Source organism: Pelophylax lessonae (genome assembly GCF_965119305.1).
Source record: "Pelophylax lessonae genome assembly, chromosome: 8".
In the NCBI taxonomy this organism is placed as follows: Eukaryota; Metazoa; Chordata; class Amphibia; order Anura; family Ranidae; genus Pelophylax; species Pelophylax lessonae.
Genome location: NC_138775.1, coordinates 28,949,687 through 28,974,222, shown reverse-complemented (window position 1 = coordinate 28,974,222; position 24,536 = coordinate 28,949,687). Strand labels below are relative to the sequence as shown.

The 24,536-nt window shown below is 44.2% G+C and overlaps 1 protein-coding gene across 1 annotated transcript in view; it reads left to right on the top strand.

Annotated features, from left to right (window-relative positions):
* The window catches only part of EEFSEC (eukaryotic elongation factor, selenocysteine-tRNA specific), a 287,723-nt gene extending 283,805 nt beyond the window's left edge, over window positions 1-3,918 (top strand). The window contains exon 7 of the mRNA XM_082265985.1: window positions 3,546-3,918. Coding sequence (XP_082122111.1) covers window positions 3,546-3,730 — 185 coding nt within the window. The 3' untranslated portion in view covers window positions 3,731-3,918. The remainder of the gene's footprint in view (window positions 1-3,545) is intronic.
* Window positions 3,919-24,536: the final 20,618 nt, after the last annotated feature.

Genomic DNA, 24,536 nt, shown 5'->3' with positions numbered 1-24,536 from the left:
TGATTTTTTTTTTTAATGGCTTTTTATTAAGCTTTTGGAGAAAAAATACATACAGCATAGATTTCAACATAAGGAGACCCACAACATTCTATGCTATCAAAATACATATCTCCATTATCCTATCAATAGTATTCCTGAAGAAGAACCGGCATAGTAAGCATACTTGTGTACAGGGCCCGGTGCAAGGATTTTTGCCGCCCTAGGCTAAATAAAAATTGACGCACCCCCATATGCTCGCCCCACGTTTACCTATTAATAGCCTGCAGCGACAGGCTATAGACACCAGAACCACCACATTAAACTGTAGTGGTTCTGGAACTATAGTGTCCTTTTAATGTGAGGTAAATTAGTTATGTAATAATATTACTAAATAATAAAAAATATTGGATTGCTTACTTTAAGTAGGCAGTAGGTATTAAGTAGGCTACTTACCACACCAGATAAGGACAAGAAGATGATGGTCTCTGGCTGCAGTCTGGCTCTTGGTCAAATACAGGCCCTAGAGACTGGAGGCTAACGCCAATGCCCTGGGGAAGCAGAAAGCAGCTACCATCCAGGAGGAGGCCACTTCCTTCCCTGTGACTCCCAGCAGGCAGCAGGCAATTGCTGGTGGCTGCTCAGTTGCCGTCATCCACTTTAAACTCTGCCCCCTCTCTGTGCTCATGGGTGGAAGGGATCAGGCAGGGGTCAGTTCCGGGCGCACAGAGCAGAGCTTGTGCAATTGAGGTCCTGGCTGCAGAGCTCCGCCTCCAGCAGGAAGGTAAGCTCAGTCAGACTTCGAGAGACAGCTGTCTCAGCCTCTCGGGTCTGCTGAGCCTGCGTGCCCACCTTCACTGTCGCATGGGCGGTCTCGTCTCTCTGTGACCGCCCTCCATACAGCAGTGCTGTGCCGTCTGAGGCTTGCTGTAGCACTCAGGCGGCACAGCATGATGAGTGCCGCACCGGCTGGTGACCGGTCCATTACTGATTCCGGGTGCAGGGTGCCGGCACCCCCTGCTAAGTTGGAGCAGGTAGCGCCGGCCCTGCTTGTATAAGGTGTAGTACATATTGAATGTGAATTCTCACATTATCAGTGCTCTTACAATAAAGGCAATGATACCAACCATACAATCTCTACATGTAGTAAGCTTAAAATTCCCAAAACAGACCTGGTCATTAAGGGGGTAAAACCTTTCGGAGCTGAGGTGGTTAATAAGTTAAAGTGGTTGTAAAGTCAGAAGGTTTTTTATATTAATGCGTTCTATGCATTAAGATAAAAAGCCTTCTGTGTGCAGCAGTCCCCCTAATACTCAGCTGAGCCCCCTCTCAATCCTGTGATGTCCACGATTGCCTCGGCCAATCCGAGACTCTCCCTCTTTATTGGCTGAGATACAGCAGCGACGCCTTTGGCTCCCGCTGCTGTCAATCAAAGTCAGTTTGCCAGTGAGGGGAGAAAGGGGCCGCGGCTAGGTCAGGGCTCTGTGTCTGAATGGATACACGGAGCTGGAGCTCGGCTCGGGTGCCCCCATAGAAAACTGATTGCTGTGGGGGCACTCAACAGGAGAAAGGGGCCAGGAGCATCGAAAAGGGACCTGAGAAGAGGAGGAACTAGGTTGCTCTGTGTAAAACCAACTGCACAGAGGAGGTAAGTAGAACATTGTTCCAAGCGCAGCTCTTTCTTGTTTTATAAACAATTCAATAAAAGTGAATAAAAAAGATATATTAAAAAAACTAAGACAACAGCAGCTGCACATATGTCAGGATATAAACATACACAATATATAAAATAATAGGTGCAGCGCTAGAGAACAAGCGTATAAAAGTTCCAAAAAATCTGTGTGTAGTCCTATTTGGTTTAAATCGGCAAATGTCTGTGATTCCAAGATGGTATTGCTGGGTTAAACATATCACCACCACCAGATATCACCAAACACACTGACCCTTACCATCAGGCTGATAAGACTGCACCAGATAAATAATCTCCATGCTGGCTCATCCAAACTTAACCACAGATCTCCATAGGTTCTCAGGAACATGAATGGCAGATGAGTCACAGATCCTCATATGGCCCCAAAAATAGTGAAAAGGCTCATAGTGCAGTCAGTTAAATTAAAGTAGTGCTTTATTAAATCATAAAATACACTCACATTCTATCAGGATGGCTTCAGCGTATAAACAGTGTGGGTTATTTCCTTCCAAGAAGATGGCCGCTGCGTCCTCCGGCGCAATGACGTCACACGCTCCGTAGCCCGCCCGACACTGCGTTTCATCAACAATGACGTCGTCAGGGGCGTAGTATAACATGTTTGTTATTTTTATAGAAAAAAAAAACGACTTTAGTATCGCTTTAACATTTATTAATGGATGTATTCTTTACACTATTTACAGAGAAATCTTTGTATTTAGTTGGTATTAAAATGTATTCTTTCAAATGTCATTGACTCATTTTTGATCCACATATCGAAATGGTTGGCTATACATTATTAAAAACTAATATAAGGTTTTAGTGGAAGTGTCTTCTCTTTTAACTGAAGGGAAAGGGGGGGAGGGGTCCCTAGGGTCTATAGGTGGGTTTACAGGAGGAGGAGACTTTAAAGCAGAACTTCTTTGATCAATAGTAGGTACACTTCCCTCCCAGGCCCCCACCGCTAAGACAAAATTAGCAGTAAATAAAATGATAAAACAATACCTTGGTCTTGGCTTCCTTAAGGCATGGGTGTTGTCACCATGTCTTTCCGCTGACTCCTGGGATAGCCAGGCACTCAGAATCCCGTGAGAATGCATTACAGCCCACTGCAAAATTGCATTCTCGTAGGATTTCAAGAGGAAGCAGCGATGGGCGGTGACATCACCTGCACCTCCCTGAAGCTGGGTGAGAGTGGTTTCTCTAATTTCTTGTGAAATCCTAATTGTTCAAAGTGGCAGTGAAGTAGACCTTTTGAGTTGAGTATCTCCAATGTGGCAATGACCACTTCCAGGTAATAATATTCCGTATTCATCAGAATGACCATCTTTAAGTGCCAAGTGCCGGTTCACACTGGTGCGATGCGGGAACCCTGCAAATCCACTGCAGGTTCCCGCATCGCATCGGACTCGCAGGTAGTTCACACTGCCATATGCAAACTGCTGGAAGTGTCAATACAAAGTTAATGACACCCCTAGATTAGGTCACATATCGCAGTGCGAACTGTCAATTGGGACAGGAATCGGATCTCATAGGTGTGAACACCCATGCAATCCTATTCTGGTGCGGACCAAAAGAGGGGCCTGCACGACTTTGGTTTGAATGCGATGCAAATTCAGCCATACAGTCTGTATGGCTGAATTCGCATCACACAGACATCGCATGTAATTTGCAGAGCAGTGTGGTGTGAATCACATGCGATGTCTGACATCGCTATAGTGTGAACCGGAACTAAAAGATGTCACCCTACTCATGGCCTAAAACACAACAGAGTGCAAGACTGCTACAGTTTTATGTGCAACATTGACAACTTTAGTCTTTGCTGTTGAGAATCTGCTTTTGCCAACGCATCCACCTAGATCAATTCTTGTTTCATTTGCAGATGGTCTGAAGCCTGAGACGAAGCAGATTCTCAATGCCACCTCTAAAAAGAAGTCGAAAGTAAAGAAAGAAGATGGCGAAACCCAGAAGGAGGAGGAAGCCCGTTCAGATGGGCAGGTGGTGCTCATCACGCTGGGGTTTAAGAGATATGTATTTGACCCACAGAAGAAGATGACTCAGTCCTAAATCCATAACTACAAAGGCATGGAAATGGCAGGGCACAATGATTTGTGTGGAAGCTCCCACACTAGACATGAATAATGTAACCCAAACTATGGCTTTATTTTTGCCACAGAGGGCCTTTTTTTAAGAAAAGGTTTTATTTTGAGGAGGGGGTCAAGGTTGCAGAATTAAACAAAATTCTATAAATGTTATTGGTTCTAAACTTGTCGTTTTGTTATTTTCTAAATTAAAGGTAAGAAAATCACAAGAATATGAACTACTTTGTGTTAGTGATTCACCGAAATGAAAATTCTGAACCGAAACTGAAAATTCAGGATGTACTTAACTGAAAATTGAAACCGCAATAGACAGTTTTTAAAAAATATTTTTCTCTTTCGTTCACTGACAGACACATCTCTTGGTCTTCTCAACCATTGGGTTATACTGACCCCTACAGGAGTTGGACACTAGGCAGAAAAAAGGTTTGGCTACACCTATGGGCAGTCCCGGGGATAAGGGAGTATATCCCCGGGACTGCCCATAGGCTTAGCCAAACCTTTTTTCTGCCTAGTGTCCAACTCCTGTAGGGGTCAGTATAACCCAATGGTTGAGAAGATCAGGAGATGTGTCTGTCAGTGAACGAAAGAGAAAAATATCTCTCTGCTATAAGTATTCTTTCTGCCTAGTCAGGAGTAAGGACCTAGTTCCTTGCTGGGATCTCTGGTCCTGGCACATTTTTAGATAGATAGGGTCACCCTGCTGGGTGCAGAAGTTCAGAAAGTAGTTCGTTAGCACGGTGGTGGCTTCCCTTCATCAGGGGGATTTTCTTGCCTCCATCTACACTAAGGACGCTTACCTTAACGTTCCAATATGTGTCTGTCACCAGCGCTTCCTTCTCTTTGCCGTGGGAAAGAAGCATTATCAGTTTGTGGCGTTACCCTTTGGTCTCGCCTCTGCTGCTCTGGTCTTCATAAAAGTGTGCTAGCATTGTTACGCCAATGGGGGAATCGCGGTACTGGGCTACTTGGATGACCTCCTCCTGTGAGCGGAGTCTCCTACTGCTCAGTTGGAAAACCTGGAAATCACTATATGAACTTTGAGGGAGTTTGGCTGGATTCTGAATTTTCAGAAGTCTGCTCTGGTTCTGTCCACAAAGCTGGACTATCTGGGTCTGACTCTGGAGTCGACCTTAGCCAGAGTGCTTCTTCCTCTGGACAAACTCCAGAAACTGCAGGCTGCAATTCGTCTCTTGCTGTCCAGCAGATAGTCATCCCTCTGGACTTGCATGCGGGTGCTGGGCCTGATGGTGTCTACCTTCGAGGCGGTTCCATTTGCAAAGTCCCATAAGAGATCCCTGCATGGTAAATTCTGGCCAAATGGGACAAGAATTCGCAGTTTATGGACAATCTGAGCCGGGGAACAAAGAAGTCCCTGATATGGTGGCTTCGTTCTTCGGCTGGGCAAATTCTTCCTCCGCTTGTATTGGACAGTGGTCACCACGGATATCTGTCTGGCTGGGGAGGCTTCCTCTGCAAAAATTCTGCTCAGGGGATCTGGACATTCGAAGAGTCCAGACTACCGATCAATGTCTTGGAACTCCGAGCGATCAGTCTGTGCCTGTAACATTGGACGGATCGTCTTCATGGATGTCCAGTGCACATTCAATCGGACAATGTCATGGCCGTGGCTTATGTCAATCACAAGGGGGGGCACAAGCAGTGTCCTGGCGGCTCTGGAGGTAGCCAGAATTCTAAGGTGGCCAGAACGGTTTGTTCCAGCCCTCTCCGCCGTACACATTCCCGGGGTGGAAAACTGGCAGATGGATTACTTCAGTCAGCAGGAATTGGACCAAGGGGACCTTCACCTGGAAGTGTTTTAACAGTTGTGTCTCTGGTGGGGCATCCCCAAGGTGGATCTGTTGGCATCCCAGCTCAACAGAAAGTTGCAGAGGTTTGTGGCTCGGTAACGGAATCCTCTGGCAGATGCCACGGATGCGCTGGTGGCCCCATGGTGTCAGTATCGTCGGATTTACTCCTTCCTTCCCCTCAAGCTTCTGCCAAGACTTCTACGCAGGATCACGGCTAAAGAGATTCCGGTCATCTTAGTGGCCCCAGACTGGCCTCGCCACGATTGGTACGCGGATCTGGTTGCGGACGTTCCTTGGAAGCTTCCTCTTAGGGAGGATTTTCTATCCCAAGGAACAATCTTCCATCCTGCTTTACAGTCACTGGCTTTGACAGCTTGGCTGTTAAACGCCAGGTGCTGAAGGATAGAGGTTTGTCTGAGTCTGGGATTCCAATTCTGTTAAAAGCTAGGAAATCTACTTTTAGGAAGATCTACTATCGTACGTGGAAGACGTACATTGCGTGGTGTGAGTTTCTTGAGCTTCATCCTCGCTCTTTTTCAGTACTTCGGATCTTGACCTTCCTTCAATGAGGGGTTGAGCAGAAACTGGCCTAGAGGTACTATCAAGGGTCAAGTGTCAGCCTTGGCGGTCTTCTTTCAACAGCCCTGAGCCACATATTTCCTGCTAAGAATATTAAAATACTTGAATGTTCATAGCCTGTTCGCAGATCCACCAGTGAGTCTAATATTCAGGGCTTTAAAACTTTTATTCCAAGCAGTACAAGTAGCTAACTAAGTGTTCTGCTGTGCAAGAAGCATGTTGATAGATGAGAGAACAGAGTGATGAGCTGTACTGCTCCTCCTTTTACTATTCAGTAACTGGGTGGGGGTGGGGAGAAGGCCTATAAGTGAAAGTCAAGGTTTAACAGGTCCCCTTTGCCCTGCCAGAGGACTGTGTAAATCTTAGGACTGGATGGACAAAGAGGGAAAACTACGCCCAGATATCAAATTTATTTTTGTATTTATCAGTTTTCCTGGAGTTCAGTTTTTTGGTTTAATATGCATAGAGGGAACATATATTACCTCCTCAATACTTCAGTTTTTCACTGAGGCATTGCTGTAGCGCAGCAGCCCACTCTACTCTTCTTTTTTTTTTTTTTCAAAATCTGAGATCCTGTGCTTGTGGATTCCTAAGTAAATCCACTGTAGGCTCCATGCTGTCTCTCACATACAGAAAACCAGATTTGTTTTTACACAGCCATCATATTTAAATCTGCCTTGGAAGTTTGAATGTGATTGTTAATACCGGAAGCAGAGACAGGGAGTTGGGGAGTTGCACAGCACAGTTTTAAGGAAGTAAACTCCCATCCATGTCTGCTGTTTAGATGCCACTAGGCCAAAATAAAATAAGATTATTCCACAATAATAAATGGAAGCTTGGCACAGGTTGGGCACCCATATCATATAGCCTTAAAAAACTACTCCTTGCAACCTTTAAGACCCTTTCACACTGGCGTCTCTGCTAAGTGAAATCGGCTTGCTCAGTGGGGGATCTCTCCATTGAGCAGGCAGATGACAGGTCCGTGTCCATTCCACTATGCAGAGTGGACACGGATGCAGTCCCGCTCTCCTCAATGGGGCAATCAACGGACATCCATTCCAATGCGCTGGTTGGATGGAAAATAGGACCATCTGTCTTTTTGGCGGACAGGATCGGATCAGATGGTGGACTTGTGTCTGCTGACATCCGCCGCTCCATTTAAGACAATGGAGGGTCCTATCAGGTCCGCCTGAAAAACTGACTCACGGACCAGATCTGACAGCCCCCGTGAAAGGGGCCTAAGAGCCTTTCCCTCAGTGATGGTCCATCGTTCCACCAACAAACTTTTTTCCTAAAGTTTTTTTTCTCATGGAGGTCTGTCGTACAGACTGCCCGCAGAAACATGATCTTCATGGTAACTACAGATGTGTAATGTGTCATAAGCATTAAAGAGTGTCTACAAGCACAAGAGTACAAGATAACAAATACCAACTGTTTACGAAGTTGATAATTGAGATTTCCTGTCTTACAACATTGGGTTTGACCTGAAAGTGAAGTCCTTCTTCAAAGGTCACCAGATTAAATACTGGGACATGTATTGGTAGGGTACAACTACTTGAGCAAAACAAAGATAAGTTTTGAATTTTTCAGATATATTTTGCTTTCAAAAATAAAACAAAAGAAATCTTGATAGGGTATGCTTCTATACAAGACGTAGTGCTATGTAGTCCCTTCAGCTTTGAAGACCAGTAACTGGGCTCCTTGAAATGAAGAGGGCGTGAAGTGGAACTTGGCACAGCCTAAACAATTATTATTACCTGTTCTTCAGCTATGTACACAATATGCACCAGCAGACAAAACACAGAACGCACAGGAGTGTGTCCTCTAGATGGGACTGCCTGCATGGGGCCAGGTTTGAGGTTTCTTTCTAGCTGTTTTCATGGATGTCAAGCGGTCTCCTTTAGTAAAGTCAAAAGTCTGCTTCATTAGGTCAAAAAGCCGGTATGGAGAGGTGTCGGGGAGATGAAATAGGTATGTACATAAAGCTTTTGGTGCTTGTTGTTTATTAGATAGACTGGTTAAAAAAGTTACCTTAGCTGCAGGTTCACATTAAAGAAAGAAAAGGGACCACAATCATAATGAACTCAAAAATTATATATTGTGAGGAAACATGGTATGTGTCTAAAAAAAAAAGGGTCTGTCATGTCCAATATAGTATTGAAAAAACAAAGACTGTGTGCAAGAGACTGTAACAAACCCCTCCTGTGCTATGAAGAGAGGACCAAAATTGTAAAAAGACTTGTTTTTTTTAATTGTATAAATATATAGAAAAACATACAAAAATTACATCGGTAAGAAAAAAAGATACAAATAAAAACTAGAACCCATTATGCTGCAGAAGTATGGCACATGTGCGGCCACCCATAATATGCCATCAAGCTGGCTGCCACACATTATGCGTGAACACCTAACATGTTTCGGACTAATACTGTGGAGTCCTACTTCAGAGGTGCAGCAGTGGATACTGTTATTTTCTAGAACAGGGGTGTCAAATTCCATTTCATTGCGGGCTGTATCAGTCCTATAGTTGCCCTCCAAGGGCCAGTTGTATCCGTAAGATGTCCAGAGCATTCCACCTCCCTTATATCAGATGTCAAGAGCCATTAGAAATCCAGAGTCCCCCACTTTCCCCTACATCACAGTACACCCCCCTTACCGTGTGCTGCTGCCAGGAAGAAGCTGGGGTAGAGCTAGGAAACAGGAAGTGCAGGGTCTGAAGTAGGACTGGAGGAGGGCTGGAGTCACCTGAGTGCTAACACCAGCAGAGGTATAGATGGGGGGGGGGGGCGGTGGCGGTTGCGGCTGCACAGAGAGGCGCAGGATCTGTAGGTGGAGTTCTTTCTTCCTTATCTGCTATCAAACACAGAAACAGAGAAGGGGGGGGAGCATAGACGAGCCTCTCCATGGCTGCATGGAGAAGCGCAGGATGAGATGGAGGAGTTCTGTCCTCCTCTCTGCTGTTGACTGCTAAGACAAGGTGGGGGCAACAATGAGGGGGTTGCCACAGGAAAAGCACAAGGGCCACCTGATACGCACCCCCGTCCTTGTGTTTGACACGTGTTCTAGAACATAAATATGCCCTGTTAGCAACTTAATTATAACTATCTTAGATAGTAATATACATGTATCACAGAAATGTAATAGTGTTAAAGTCAAAACATTACATAGGTTGATTATACTCACAAAGCTCAAGAAATGCACTGCACATCACAGCTGGGGGAGAAAAAGCTACTGCGAGGTAGACCTGCATGATCAAGGACCCCCTATTGATATGAACCCTTGCCTGCCACTTTAGTGGTATCTGCCCTGTAGTGCAGTCTCTTGCTTTGGGTCATAAGTTAGGGAACTCCTTCTGTGTTTTTTTTCTAGGGATTCCTCAACTTTTTGGATCATATTGTGTCAGCTCTCTATCTGGTGTTTTTAGAGCTGGGCCAGACTTTCTACATTCTTACATTTTCCCTGTCCACATTCAACCAGAGGCCAGATCTGGCCAAGAGCAAAGATATCTGCAAAGATCTGACCAAGGGGAGGGATACCAGCAGAGATCTGGTGAAGGATAGAGACACCAGCAGAGACCTGGCCAAGGTCAGAGACCCCAGCACAGATCTAGCCAAAGACAGAAACACCAGCAGAGACCTGGCCAAGGTCAAGGGCATCATCAGAGATCTATCCAAGAATAAAGACACCAGCAGAGATATGATTAGGATAGAGACACCAGTAAAGACCTACCCAAGGATAGAGACACCAGCATAGACCTGGCCAAGAATAGAGACACCAGCAAAGACCTGGCCAAGGATAGAGACACCAAAAGAGATCTAACAAAGGATAGAGACACTAGCAGAGATCTGGCCAAGGATAGAGACACCACCAGTGATATGGTCAAGGGTAGAGACTGTTGGGGCTGGGCTTGCAGCAGCTCTCTTCTCTGTGCTCAGGCTGCTCAGCTGTCGGATAATTGTCAGCACCTATTGTTTCCTCAGTGCCTCACCTGGTTATCATTATCTGCTCATCGGTCCTGCCTACAGCCAGCCCCTTCTGGCAAATAAAGCTGCCTTGTTCATTCCTTTCCTGCCTTCGCCTTAACAAGATATCCTTAGTTTCTCTGCTGTATTCCTGTTCAAAACTTTGCCCGGCTGACGTCCCTTTTGGTTCTGGATCTGGTCCTTCTGCTTCTGACTAGGCTGATTTCTGGCTCCCTGATCATTGCCTTGTCTGATTTCCCATTTGGCTTCCGAACCCTGGCTTATGTTTTTGATTACGTTTCTGATCTGTACTATTTTTACTATTACATTAAAGGTGTGATTTTTACTACATTTTCTGTCTGTCTGTCTGATTCATGGTTCCTGGCAGATACCTAGCCAAGGATAGAGACACCATCAGAGATCTGGTCAAGGATAGAGACACCAATAGAGACCTGGCCAAGGTCAAGGACACCAGCAGTGATCAAGCCAAGGATAAAAACACCAGCAGGGATCTGACCATGGATAGAAACACCAGACCTGGTTACAGTTCAAACCAAAGCCCACTTCTTCCAAATTTAATAGAGGCACAATTTTCAGGGATTTGTCCAGCACTGCATGTGCCTCAAGACATTGGTTTTCCTCTTGTGGTCCCCCATTCCACCGAAGTAAGGGGAAACTAAATTCAGCTTTAACTGGTTTCTAAAATGTGTGCAGAACTATTTGTAAATGTTATTTCTAGCTGTTTCATATTAAGCCCCTTCTATTTTAATGTTTACTTTTCCTTTAAACTTATTTTTGGATTGAGTCCCCCTACAAAAAAATGCAAGAAAGTTGAGAAAATTTGGAATCCTGACAGTAAAACTTCACTTCCTCTCCTGTTTCGAGGAACTGGTGGAGACAGAAAATCACTTAGCAGATGGCTCACTGCTACAGCTTGTAATATGCGAAAACATTATTTTTTCTTTTTTGTCAATTAAAATTGTAACAAACCAAACCGAAGTCTGTCATATTCAGTCTGTATATTTCGATACCTAAAAACAAGATTGCACAGGTGAAAGCTTCTAATTCTTTCATACCTTTTTTCCACCTTTTTTTAAAAAATACAGTTGGACAGGGAATTTTCTGTAGATGGAACTTAACTTGGAAGGGGGATACTATTTGGCAGATTTTTGGGGTCTTTTGCAGGAAATCTGTTTTATCTAGCATCCTGCTTCTGTGTTAGACACCAACCATGTATGAAAGCAGAATTCAAGGCAGTTATTTTAAATGGAACTCTGGGCATTAACCCTCCTCCCATATAATCCCTATGTTAGTTTAAAAAAAATAAAATAGACCTAAGCTAAAAGCCCACCTAAATCTGTGGTCACAGGATGCCCTTGGTCCTTTCGAACAGCCTTTCTTAACTAGGGTTCTTTCAAAGGTTGTTAGGGGTTCCTTGAAAAATGAGAAATTTCCAACCACCAATGTAAGGAGCATTCTTACCACGAATGTAAGGAGCATGCTTTTCTATCTAAGACTTCCCTGTCCAGGGTAACAACGTTGTTGGGCGATTTCACTGAAGAACAAACAGCGTTGTCAACCTGTTAAAGGAAGTGGGAAAAAACATCTACTGGCAGGATCAACCGATGATGAAACTATATAACGGGGGGGTGGGGGGGCTTAGAAAAACAAAGAATTGGTTCTATAATACTAGTGACTACAGCAATGTAATTTGTGCTTTATTCTCATAGTTCCACCCTAAGAGATTCACTATTGCATCATAAATCCATTTAATGTGTGAGGAGCTACATTTTTTATGGCAGAATTCCTCTGTGCTCCAGAAATGGAGCCGGTCACTAGAACGGACAAACACAACATTAACTCCCAGAATTATACACAGAATTAACATTATGGAGAAAAGACTTAATGATGGCTGAAAGAACACAGATGTTTATGATGGACATTCTGTAGTCCTTGAACACTTTATTAAAAGCGGATCATTTAGGAGGGAGCCCAAATTAGCTTTTCAGCCAAATTATGGTATATTTTCTGTAATTTCAGTCCTTCAGTTGTTTAAATGTATGTTTGCGGATGTGTTGTCTAGAAAACTCTGGCTTTATTCCTCGAAAAAAAAATACCATCGTGGAAAATGAATTAGAAGCGATATATCAAGACATAGTAATAGGCTATGTCCAGACAGCTGTTTAAAGTGTAACACCAGCCAAAACATTTGGCTTTGGCTTGGATGGTGTGAAGGTTTAGAACCTTTGTGAAGATTATATTCCTTCTATCCTGTTAGGGAAATTTCCCTTCACTTCCTGTTAGGGAGAAATGCTTGATGTAAAGAAAAGTTACTGACGGCTACCATTGGGATAATTGCCCCCATTGCAATTGTTCCTTCTGGTATTCCAGTGGCGTCCGATTTGTATATCAGATGTTTTCTCACAACCTATTAAGGTCTTTTCAAGATTTACAGGGGGGTACCATATCTCCTCCCACAAATTTTACCAGTATCTCCAGATTCGACATGCGCTTACTGTCCAAGCTAAAGCTGACTCTAGCTACAGCCACAGGTACAAAGAGCCTTACATCTTCTCTTTACATGTAATTGCTACACAGATTCCTGAATAGTTTATGGCTCCCTGGTAGAAAAGTATGGGTGAAGGACATTAGAGGGATTGAGGATGACATCTGACAGTTTATTTGGTGTCACTTTCACCTACGCAATGCTTGTCCCAATTGTTTGTGCTCCATAGGGTGTCTAGAACACCATTAAAACTATTCCAGGGGAAGCACAGAGAGGACCCAGTTGGTCCTCAGTGTTGAGGATCCCCAGTGGATCTCCTTCATATGCTCTGGAAATGCCCTAAATTGTTTGTTACTGTGGGAGGAATAGTGCCCCATCACTGGTGTCAGTTAGACGAATAGTGTCCCAAAGGACCAGGAAAAGGCAAGCAAAAGGCCGCAGTTTTGAGAACACTACCTTAGACCTATGGAGCATGGGGGGGAGAACATTCTGCAGGGACCAGTCTAGCAGCACAAAGGATCAGGTAAGTAAATCTACTTTTAAATGCCCCCTAGATCTAAACAACCAGTTAACCCTTGACCTACTCCAAGAAAGAATTTTCGGGTGTCCTGGAGTTAAGCTTTCCTTTCCTTACAAGGAAACCTTTTTTTAAACTTTTTTTTTTAGGTAGCAACACAACCATTTTTAGCTGGGTTTCTAAGGGCTCATGCTGACTAGCGTGGCTTTCCTGTGTTTAATGTGCTTTTACAAAGCACATCAAACACAGGTCAACAAAATCCTATTGGCTTAGCAGTACACATGGCAATTAGTAAACTGCGTTTGACCTGGTTTGCCTTGCGCTGCGTTTTTTTTTTAAAGCAGCATGTCTTGTTGAGATGCGTTTGAACTGCAGGCCAAGTAGGTCAACCATTCCAACGCGGTTGCATGCATACAGAAAGGGACAACAATTTGTTTTCGGCAAGATCTACATTTTTTTTACTGAGCCACATTATAGTAAACAAAAACATGACAGATATGGTGGTTTTCTTTAGCCAAATTTAGCAATGGAAAATAAAAAACAGATCGGACTGAAAAAAGAAAGGAGAGATACAATTAGATGGTGGAATGACATGAAAAAGGGAGTTTGGGTGGTGTCAGATAAAGTCTGAGCTTAAATGACATCCTTAACCACCCCCCCTCCTCCATACACAATGTTCTATGGGCTATCAGGAGGAACAGTCACTTTACCTTGAAAAGGCAATATGATAGTTTCTTTAATAGTTAACTAATCTTGGATGGAAATAATGGTAGAGTGTAAGGCCATTGTTAGGATGATAGGGAACATCTCTAATGGGTACCCTAAAAATGGTGAAGGAGATAGAGAAGAACTTTTCACAGTAAATTTCGGCCATAAGCTTGTCACAGAGAGCTGCACCTCTCTGTGAAGAAGAGGGCCCCACTTCTCCAAGGCAATAGCCAAAGAGCTCCATGAGACTAGACTCCTTTTGTAATGAGAAAAGAGCTTTTCAGGAATGTCCTCCTGAGCTACATGGATCAGATGGAAGAGTCTTCTAAATGAAGTAATGGAGCCCGTTTGATCACAATAGATAAATCTGTCTAGGTAGAGGCCGATCTGAGAAATAGGGCTTTTCGAGGAATTTTAGTTCAGGATTGAGGAGGGAAACCGGTTATATAAAGAAACTCTTTATTGGGTTTACGGACCTTGGCGAAGTAGGCAGAAAGGGGATAGGCATAGAGGTAAGTGTAAGATTTAAGGCTATTGCAAAGGTTGATGTAATGTAAACTGAGGGTTTGTGTAGGAAGTTGCAGAGAATCTGTCTGGACAGGGATTTTAAATGGTTTAAGTGACTGTTGATCGGTTAGAACGATATCTGATTCAAGGGCGTCAAATAAGCCTGTGAGTGTAGAAGGGAGATTTACATGTTGGAGGATAAAGCTGTCAGCAAGTGTAGATTAGGAGGAGGCAGACTTGCTGTAGAATTTTGATAGATAAGTGATTCTACAGAGCTCAGCTGTGACGCTGGGCGCAGTGCAAAGTGGGGCTCTTTATCCCTTAGCGAATATGGTGTCGGATTTGGCACAGCATCTCTTATCCAAAGTCAATGTGGTCAACTAACCACAGAAACAATAGATTCCAAACTGCATGGATGGAGGAACCTCCTCTGGTGGCTATTGTATTCTGACAGCTGGAACCTGCAGCCTTCTGAATACCTGAAGATCTGATTGGGTGCAGTCACTGTTAGGCCAAGAATCTGCCAAATAGCTCCTTGATTTTCAGAGGGAAGCTTGTTGAGCCAGGTGGTGCCAACAGGGCCACCCACAGCTTGAATTTTGGCCAATTCAGGAGGAATCGCCTAAAAAAAGAGATGTATATGGTCAGCATAGGGTTGAATCTGATTGGCAGATATCTCCCTGAGAATGATGGGCATAGAGACATATTATTATTATACAGGATTCATATAGCACCAACTGTTTGTGCAGCGTTTTGCAATATAAATGGAAACAATGTAGCAACAATACAATTCAATATAAGAGGAGTAGGAGGGCCCTGCGATCTTACAATCTAATAGGGAGGGGCTGGAGGAACAAAAGGTAATAACTGAGAGGGATGAACTGATTTGGTTATTAGCTGAAGGCAGAATAGGCTTCCCTGAAAGGATGAGTTTTCAAGGATCGCGCAGTAGGTGATAGCCGGACAGACTAGGGTAGGCAGTTCCAGAGGATGGAAGAGGCTCTGGAGAAGTCCTGGAGATGAGCATAGAAGGAGACAAGGGAGCTAGAGAGCAGGAGGTCTTTGGAGGAGCGGAGTGGATGGTTTGGGGGATATTTGGAGACAAGATTGCTGATGTAGCTCGGGGCTTTGTATGGCTTTGTATGTTATTATTAGTATTTTGAATTTTATTTGTTGGGCAATGGGAAGCCGGTGGAGGGGGGGAGAGAAGGGGTGAGGGACACTGAGCGGTTAGAAAGGTGGATGAATCTGGCAGCAGCATTCATATGGAGTGAAGAAGGGATAGCCTGTGAAGCCGGTAGGCCAATGAGAAAGAAGTTAAAATAGTCAAGGCGAGAAATAACTAGGGAGTGAATAAGTTACTGAGTGGTTTAAAAAGGGGGCTTATTTTGGAGATGTTACGGAGGTGAAGTCTACAAGCTTGGACAGTCATTGGATTTGAGGCTGAAAGGACAGGTCAGAGTCCAGGATTATATCTAGCACCCTGGCATGAGGGGAGGGACTGATTGTTGTAATATTGATCTTGATAGAGAAGTCAGGGTAGGGGGCACGGGCAGGAGGGAATATTATGAGCTCAGTTTTAGAAAGATTGAGTTATTGACATATGCTTACCATCGGTAGCACTGGGACATACCACTGTTTGTCTTATATTCCAAATAGAAGTGCATGCACACGATTAATGCATTCCTTTCGGCCCTGTTGCATTGAACCAAAAGGCAAGTGCAGGATATAAAGGATCCAACACTCCACTACAGGTGCATCTGCGTGCACAATACCAGCCCTGGGTACCGATTCAGCAAGTTGTTTGTTCTCCAGCTCACACACAGTAGCGAAAGAGGGAAAAGTAGCTGCACTCCAGGATAAAAGCCGCCATAAAAGTTTATATTCAACTATCTGATGCAAAGAAGACCATTTGAACTCCACCAATGGAGTAACATGGCTGCTTTATTTTTTTTACACTGAACTTTACATATTGTACATTCACACAGTACTTGCTCTCCTTATCTCACATACATACCAATATAAGCCTGTTTTGACAGGAGCCAATTACCCTACTAGGCTTTGGGAGGAAACACGAACACATGGAGAACATTCAAACTCCATGCAGGTAGTCTCCTTAGTGGAGGGGGGATTATGGTGTGGGGTTGCTTTTCAGGGGATGGGCTTGGCCCCTTAGTTCCAGTTAAAGGAACTCTTAAGGCGTCAGCATAATACGACATTTTGGACAGTTTCATGCTTCCAACTTTGTGGGAACAGTTTGGGGATGGCCCCTTCCTCTTCCAATATGACCATAAAGGTCCATAATGGATGGACATGGATGAGCGAGTTTGGGGTGAAGGAACTTTACTGGCCTGCGTCCTGACCTCAACCCAATAGAATACCTTTGGGATGAATTAGAGTGACGACTGCGAGCCAAGCCTTCTCGTCCAATGTCAGTGCCTGACCTCACAAATGTGCTTCTGGAAAAATGGTCAAACATTCCCATAGACACACTCCTAAACTCCTGGACAGCCTTCCCAGAGAAGTTGAAGCTGTTATAGCTGCAAAGGGTGGGCCAACTCAATATTAATCCCTATGGACTAAGACGCCAATAAAGTTCATGTGCGTGTAAAGGCAGGCGTCCCAATACTTTTGACAGTCTAGTGTATATAACTTATTCACTATGCTACGCAAACTGTCTGTATTCATTTAGTGAATAGACCACAGTGAATCAGAGGGGTGTCTCATCCCCCCCTCCTTGCTTGGGATCCTAAGGAGATTCAAGCAGACAGCCTGAAAGAAAACAGCCTCTGAATTCTTTCTTTTTGAAGATACCACATGCTGTCTGACATTAGTGTCATGGGTGCAACAGGTATTAAATGTTTATTTGTACCATAAAGATATACACAGTCATGAATAGAAATAAATATAAAACAGCTTTGCTACCCACCACCTCCCCACCCCCTCCCTAATGTGGCCATGGCCATGATCAGCATGATTTGAAAGAACCATTACATTTAATTGTGCATGGCATAGTTTTTTTTTTTTAAACCTGAACTTCAAGCAAATGCTATTTCTATTCTATTCAGTCCTAAGATTTGTTCAGTTCTGCCACTGTATGGCAGTGCAGGAGACCTGATTTTTCTCTGCTGCAGTTAAAGTGATATTAAATCCACATCAGTAAATACTTATCGATAAATGTTGTATTGCATGCTGATCATACTCACTTAGCCATTATTGGATTTGTCTGCTGTATTCTACAAAAAAATCTTATTGATCTTGCCATTCTCTGTCCCTCCCTTCTGTCTGTGTTCCCACTGCAGCTGGAGATTCTGCATCTTTTGTGCACGGTGTTTCCTTTCTAAGCAGCCAATGTGCCTGTAGAGCCACATATGGGCATATATACAAGCCACTTCCTCCTCTTCCAAACCCACTAAACAGCTCTACACTATGGGGGGGGGGAAATTGGAATATTACATCTTGATTGTTGGAGGCTTCACTTCCCTGTAATTCTAAGTACTGTATATAAACACAATAGACACAGGCTAGAGGCGTGTGGAGCAGGCTGTGATTGTCAGAACCCCTCCCCTTTTACGATGTACCTTTGTTAACTCACTAGAAGCTTCTCCTGCCAATGTTTCTCTCAGTGTTGCCAACCTACCAGATTGAAATTCACTGGCATGACACCCAAAATTTACTGGCACAGCCAAGTTTTTACTGCCATTTCCAAAAGTTACAAAATTACAGTTTTAAGTGCAAATTTCAGTATATAGGCTACAAACAAGTACAATATGCAGTTAGAAATGTAATTCAAGGTGGATATCAAGGCAAAAAACATAGTTTTTATTTTATTTTCAATATAGTAAGTAAGCAGCTCAGGGACCAGACACAGGAGGGGAGGAAATTAGAATGGACAGACACTTACCCATGAAATTGACTTTTACAGTGACCCTAACCCTGTGTGCAGCAGCACAGATGATGACACCTCACCAACACAACACAACCCCTCCTAAGTCAAAGTGTCAGTCTCTCTCCATGCCAGGTGGTCCCTACAGTCCAAACAGCACTGACAGTCCCACTCCCGGCTTGCCTTGCTCCCGTCCTGCAGACCCGCACACAAGACTCCGGCCACTTCTCTCCGCTCCCTTGCACCATGACATCACACAACATGTTAAAGCACCACCTCTGCCAACCCCGCCTGTGCCGACCAAACACACTGTAACAGGCACGTGGATGACCTTGGCCAACTCCAGACCAGAAATTCAAATGCGCAGTTTGGAGCCAAGTGTCAAATCAAAAATACTGAAGGTTGGCGACTGGTTTCTCTGACTGACAGAGCTGGGGAAAGTCGTGTGACTGCTGTATATTGACTATGAGAATTTTTTTTATTTTAATGCATACAGTGGCATCATCCATAATCTGTATGTGAATACATGGTATAATGTATGTAAGAGGGGCCTTTTGGTTGGCTAGTTTAGGCACCCAATGTCAAGGTCCTACCCCTGCTTCGGCTCTGCTAGAACAGAATCCCACCTGCTGAGCCCAACCCCTTTGCCATTTTCTGCCCTGCTCCTCGCCGTTGATCTCCTCGTGACATTCATAGCCATAGACATTTGTATCCAGAAGGAATGTTGATGCAATAGTTTCACTGCACTTTACTGATGTTGTTCAAGGAATGGCAAGACAGCGACATCACAAGCACATACATCCTGGAGTCACTTGGCATACACAGTCAATCTCATAAGAGGACAATCTGCAGCAATCACCAGTGGAAGCATGTGCGTCACCTAGTCTGTCCTCTGCCCAGAGTAATCGGTACTCACAGGACTGTGTTCTCTGTAAACAGCTACTAGCTGGGTACAACTCTCCAGGGAAGCAGCTTCATACAGGGATCTCCAGCCTGGCCTAAAAGCCCTATTGCGATCTGCCCTGGCCCCACCACCTTAAAGCACAGAATGTCTACAGCTGGCTCCTCCTGCATACAGGTCCACTCCACCCGGTCTCCTGCCCTGTCCAGGGCCTACGTGTGTTGGTTACATGCTCACAGGTATTTGGCTCCCATACCTCAGGACTCAGTCTGTTCCTTCCCACCTAGATTATATGTGGGTGCTGACTCAGCCCTGACATCACTCATCAAAGAGCTTTACCTAACAGGGGCCTAACACCTAGTGTCACTATCTGCTGTACCAGACACTATTTTGGTAAAGAGCCACCTCTGGCAAAGTGGCTAACTGCACTTGCCTACATGTATACTAAACTGTCTGTGTTTTTTAGATCGCTTTACCCACCTCAGCTCTGGAAGGTTTTACCCCCTTCATGACCAGGCCATTTTTTGCTATTTAGCACTGCACTACTTTAATTGGTAATTGCACGGCCATGCACTGCTGTACCCAAAAAATGTATATCATTTTTTTTCGCACAAATAGATCTTTATTTTGGTAGTATTTGATCACCACTGGGTTTTTTATTTTTTATTATATAAATCAAAAAATAAAAAAAATAATACTGGAATTGTTTTCTTTATACTAGTCATGGCGGTGATCAGTGACTTATATTGGGACTGTGATGGTGCGGCAAACAATCTGACACTAACTGACACTGGATAGGAACTAACTAACTGCCACTGACATCTCTAGTGACACTAATACAATGATCAGTGATAATACTGTACTAATGACACTGGCTGGGAAGGTGTTAACATTAGGAGCGATCTAGGGGTTAACCTAACAATGTGTAACGTGTGCAATATGTGCTGCTTTTTACTAATAATATCTTTGTTTCTTATCTCTGCTTTACAAGGATTAGAAACAAGGAGATCATTTCCTCTGTACACAGTCATGTGTTGATTGTCAACACAGGACTCTGGGCTGTGATTGGACACAGACGATCAGCAGGTCCCAGCCCTAAATGAGATTACTCCCGGGACCCGCTGATCTTCCAGAAAACACACACAGGACAGGGCTCTGCCTTTGTGAACAAGGCAGAGCTCTGTTCTTTCAGCAGGGAAGTAATACTGTAGATTTTCTTTCTCCTCAAAGCAGGGAATGAAATTGATTACTTTCCGTAGTAAAAGCACCACACACAGTACACCAAAACACTGGCTAGGCACACATTTAACCCTTTTCTCACCCTAGATGTTTAACCCCTTCCCAGCCAGTGTCATTACTACAGTGACAGTCCATTTTTTAAGCACTGATCACTGTATTAGTGTCACTGGTCCCCAAAAATTGTCAATTAGTGTCCGATTGTCCACCGCAATATCCCAGTCCCGCTAAAAGTTGCTGATCGCTGCCATTACTAGATAAAAATATCCCAGTTTGTAGATGCTATAACTTTTGCGCAAACCAATCAATATACGCTTATTGGGATTTTTTTTACCCAAAAACATGTAGCAGAATACATATTGGCCTAAATTTATGAAGACATTTTTTTTATTTTATTTTTTTTTTTTAATTGACAATTTGTTTATAGCACAGAGGGGATCAAATACCACTAAAAGAAAGCTCTATTTGTGGTGAAAAAAAAAGACACACATTTTATTTGGGTACAGCGTCGCACGACTGCGCAATTGTCAGGCCTCATGCACACTGGACGTTTGTACAGCGGCTGTTTTTGCTGTCAAACATTTTTTTCTGCAGCCAGTAAACTGCCCAGCATGTTATCCTATGTCCATGCACACACAGGCTGTTATCAGCAGTTTTTGGCAGGGGCGTTTTCTGGCTGGAAAAAACCCAGAAATAGTGGGTTTTAAGAGGCGTCTTACATAGTTACATAGTTAGTCAGGTTGAAAAAAGACACAAGTCCATCTGGTTCAACCAATAAAAAACAAAAAAAAAAAAAACAGTAATGAAAACCCAACCATACAATCCCATATACACAATCCTTTACCTGCAGTTGATCCAGAGAAAGGCGAAAAAACCCCCAGCAAAGCATGATCCAATTTGCTACAGCAGGGGAAAAAAAATTCCTTCCTGATCCTCCGAGAGGCAATCGGATATTCCCTAGGTCAATTTTAGCCAATAAATATTAGTACCCAGTTATATTATGAGACAAACAAAAATAAAATTCCCAGATCAATTTGCTAACCAGTTTGCTTACCAACCAAATTAACCTGTCTAACAGTTTGCGTCAAAACAGGGGTTTAGTTAGCACACATTTGCAAACGCATGTGAAAGCTGCAGGGCCACTCCACGGCACCCTGTATTACCTGCAGTCCTAACTCTAGTGAATTTATGCCTTTGCTGTAATACCATTGGCTGGGCTTCCATTATGCCCCCAAGTACCTTTCAGGAGGGTTGGGCCACCTCCAGGCTCACCTGCCCCCTATCTATCCATTAGCTTGCATGTGCTTCAACTGTGAAGACTCTCGTAAATTTACTAGTTGGACAGATATTGTTTTTTTAGTGCCGATACCGATATTTTGGTCATCGGATATCGGTATTGCCCGATATTTTTGGACATTTAAAAACGTTTTTTATTTTTCACAGGTACTCTTGTGGAGGGATCTGGGGGTTTAAAAGACCCCAAACCCCTCCTCTGCACTTAAAAGCATTCAAAACTCCAAGTTTGGCTGTTTTGAATGCTCGCATTTTTTTGAATCTGGCGCCGAACACCTGGAAGTGATGTCATGTCATCACTTCTGGGTTTTTACATGGAGACCCGATCAGAGCCGAATGCGGCTTTGATCGTGTCTTCTCTTCGGCGGCCGTGCAGGCTGGTTGCCCGGGTCTCCCGGTGGGACGGGGGAAGGCAGCGGGCGGGGGGGGTGAACGTCTGCTCCCGCTGCTTGTAATGACAGCTGAGTGGCTTCTCGGTCTTCATTACAAGATAGCCGACCGTCAGCTATGGACGCCGGTACCGGGGCGATGCCTCTAGCTGCAGGCATCACTCCGGTACAGCACTTTCCAAAATATCGGTAACCTCCGGGGCCGATTCCGATATATCGGGGAAAGTGCATATCGCCCCTCGATATATCGTCTTTGCCGATAATCGGTCGATCCCTAGCTGATACTGATACAAAGTCAGGTACTTACACTAATTGCTTAAAAAACACACTTCATGATTTTTAAATGAACACAAAACTTAAGGAATCAGTATTTTTTTGTAATCTTCCCACAATTCAGCTTTAATAACCATAAGAATAAGAGGTTTACATTTGGCTGGAGGCCTTCTTTAACACTCGGCAGGATTAGTGACACGGCCCCCCTCCTGCCTTTCTTTGGCGTTTCCTTCCATTACACTTTATAATATTCTTTCCATATGCAACAATGTAATGTGACTGCTGCTGCAGGTGTGCAGAATATAAACACTTCACAGGATTTGGTTCCTTTGAGGCTCTGAGTAACAGTGCGGGGAATCTGGAAGAATTGAAGGGATTAGGATTTAGACGTGAATGTTAGGTGTCTTTTTTCATGCCTAAAAAGAAAAAAAATAAGTAATAATAATAAAAGCCTTTATTACAGATTCCTTCTATACAGCCTGTATAGCATGGCCCTATCACCTTCCCATTACAGAACATATGTCTTAGAGATCCTAAATCCGATATGGAAGACTCGACATTCGCACGTGTTTTTCAATCCGTCAAATAACCATTTATCCTGACGAGTATTAGGATGGGTACAGAATCTGCAACTTTTGGAACAATAGGATGAGTTTAGCATTGACCAAAAATCTAAAACGATCTCACAGGCGTAATAGTCACATCAGCGGTTCCATGGCAAGAATCGCTGTCTTAAAGGGGAGCCCTGAACTATAACGGGAGACCAGTGGGAAGAGGCGTTTCAGGTAGTCAGTACATGCTCCCTTAATACATCCCAAAAAGGTGTCCCAGCTATAGATCCTGCTGTGGGCTCACTATATCCCTGTCAGGCTTCACTGGACGGGAGGGCTTGCCGACCTACTGTGTGCCAAATGTAAACGAACTCCGGGAGACCTTATTCATCTTATATGGCAATGCCCAAAACTACACCGCTACTGGCATGGAGTCCTGAGTACACTCAATAGAATTTTTCAGGTCTCTGTGCCCATACAGCCGGCCCACTGCCTCCTGGGGATCCTTAAAGAGGTTATCCTGAAGGAGGCGATGAGACTTGCTTTTTCTAGGGCCCTGTTCCAAGCCCGGAAGGTGATACTTCTGGGCTGGAAATCGGAGACCCCTCCCTCTATTAAACGATGGGTGGCTAATATGGGTGATACACTTATCCTAGAGAAATATGTTTACCAACATAGAGGAAGGCCCCAAAAATGTGAAAAGCTGTGGTCCTCCTGGCTTGACACTCCTGGGATGTCCCCTGGGAAGTCAGGCAGAGGCTTTTGCAGTGATGGGTACTGGAGGGTGACTAATGAGCTGAGGGGTGCACGGTGCCCCGCTAGTGCTGGATGGTTCTCTACTCCCCTTAACTGGTAACTACTCCTCTTGCTGTATTGGGGTGCCCGTGTACAACCTTTTTTGGGAATTGGATGTGTGGCTGGCCGGAGACGATGCATTAGTGGCCGACCAGTGGCAGTTAATTAACCCCTTTGAGCTGCATTAGTGCAACCAGTGTCAGTGTTAATTAACACCGGTTGCACTGACACTGGTGTCACTAATGCAGCAAAAAGGGTTTAATTAACACTGACACTGGTTGCACTAATGCAGCTCAAAGGGGTTAATTAACTGCCACTGGTCGGTCACTAATGCATCAGTGATCAGTGGCAATACATTAACCCCCTCATGCTGTATAATACAAATACTATTGGCAATTAACTTCCCCTCAGCCCCCCCCCCCCCAATACAAAGAGTTAATGATGGCAATCTACTTACTTGTGGGATTAACAGGGCTTGGTTCTTCCTCGGCACGGCGGCTCCTCCAGGTCACAGCTTTGGTAGGCAAACTCTCTGCTCCTCCCATCTTGGTCCTTTCAAATCCTGCGGTCGGCCTCAGTTATGTCTCCGCTGACAGGCAAGTGAAGGTCTCCCCCCCCCCTGTATTGGCCCTGCACTGCTGTTTCCAACCGTCTGGAAACAGCAGGTAGGGGCGGCCATCTTTGATGTGGCAAAACGCCACAGAACCCCAATTTTGTTCTCCAAACGCTGCCCTGGAGAATAAAATCACGGTGGTTTCAATTTTTTATGTTGCGCGATATTACCACAAAGATCTAGGAAATGCAAAATGTCAGGATAAAATACAGCAAAGTTAATTTTAGAATAAGAGAGACCCTCCTTC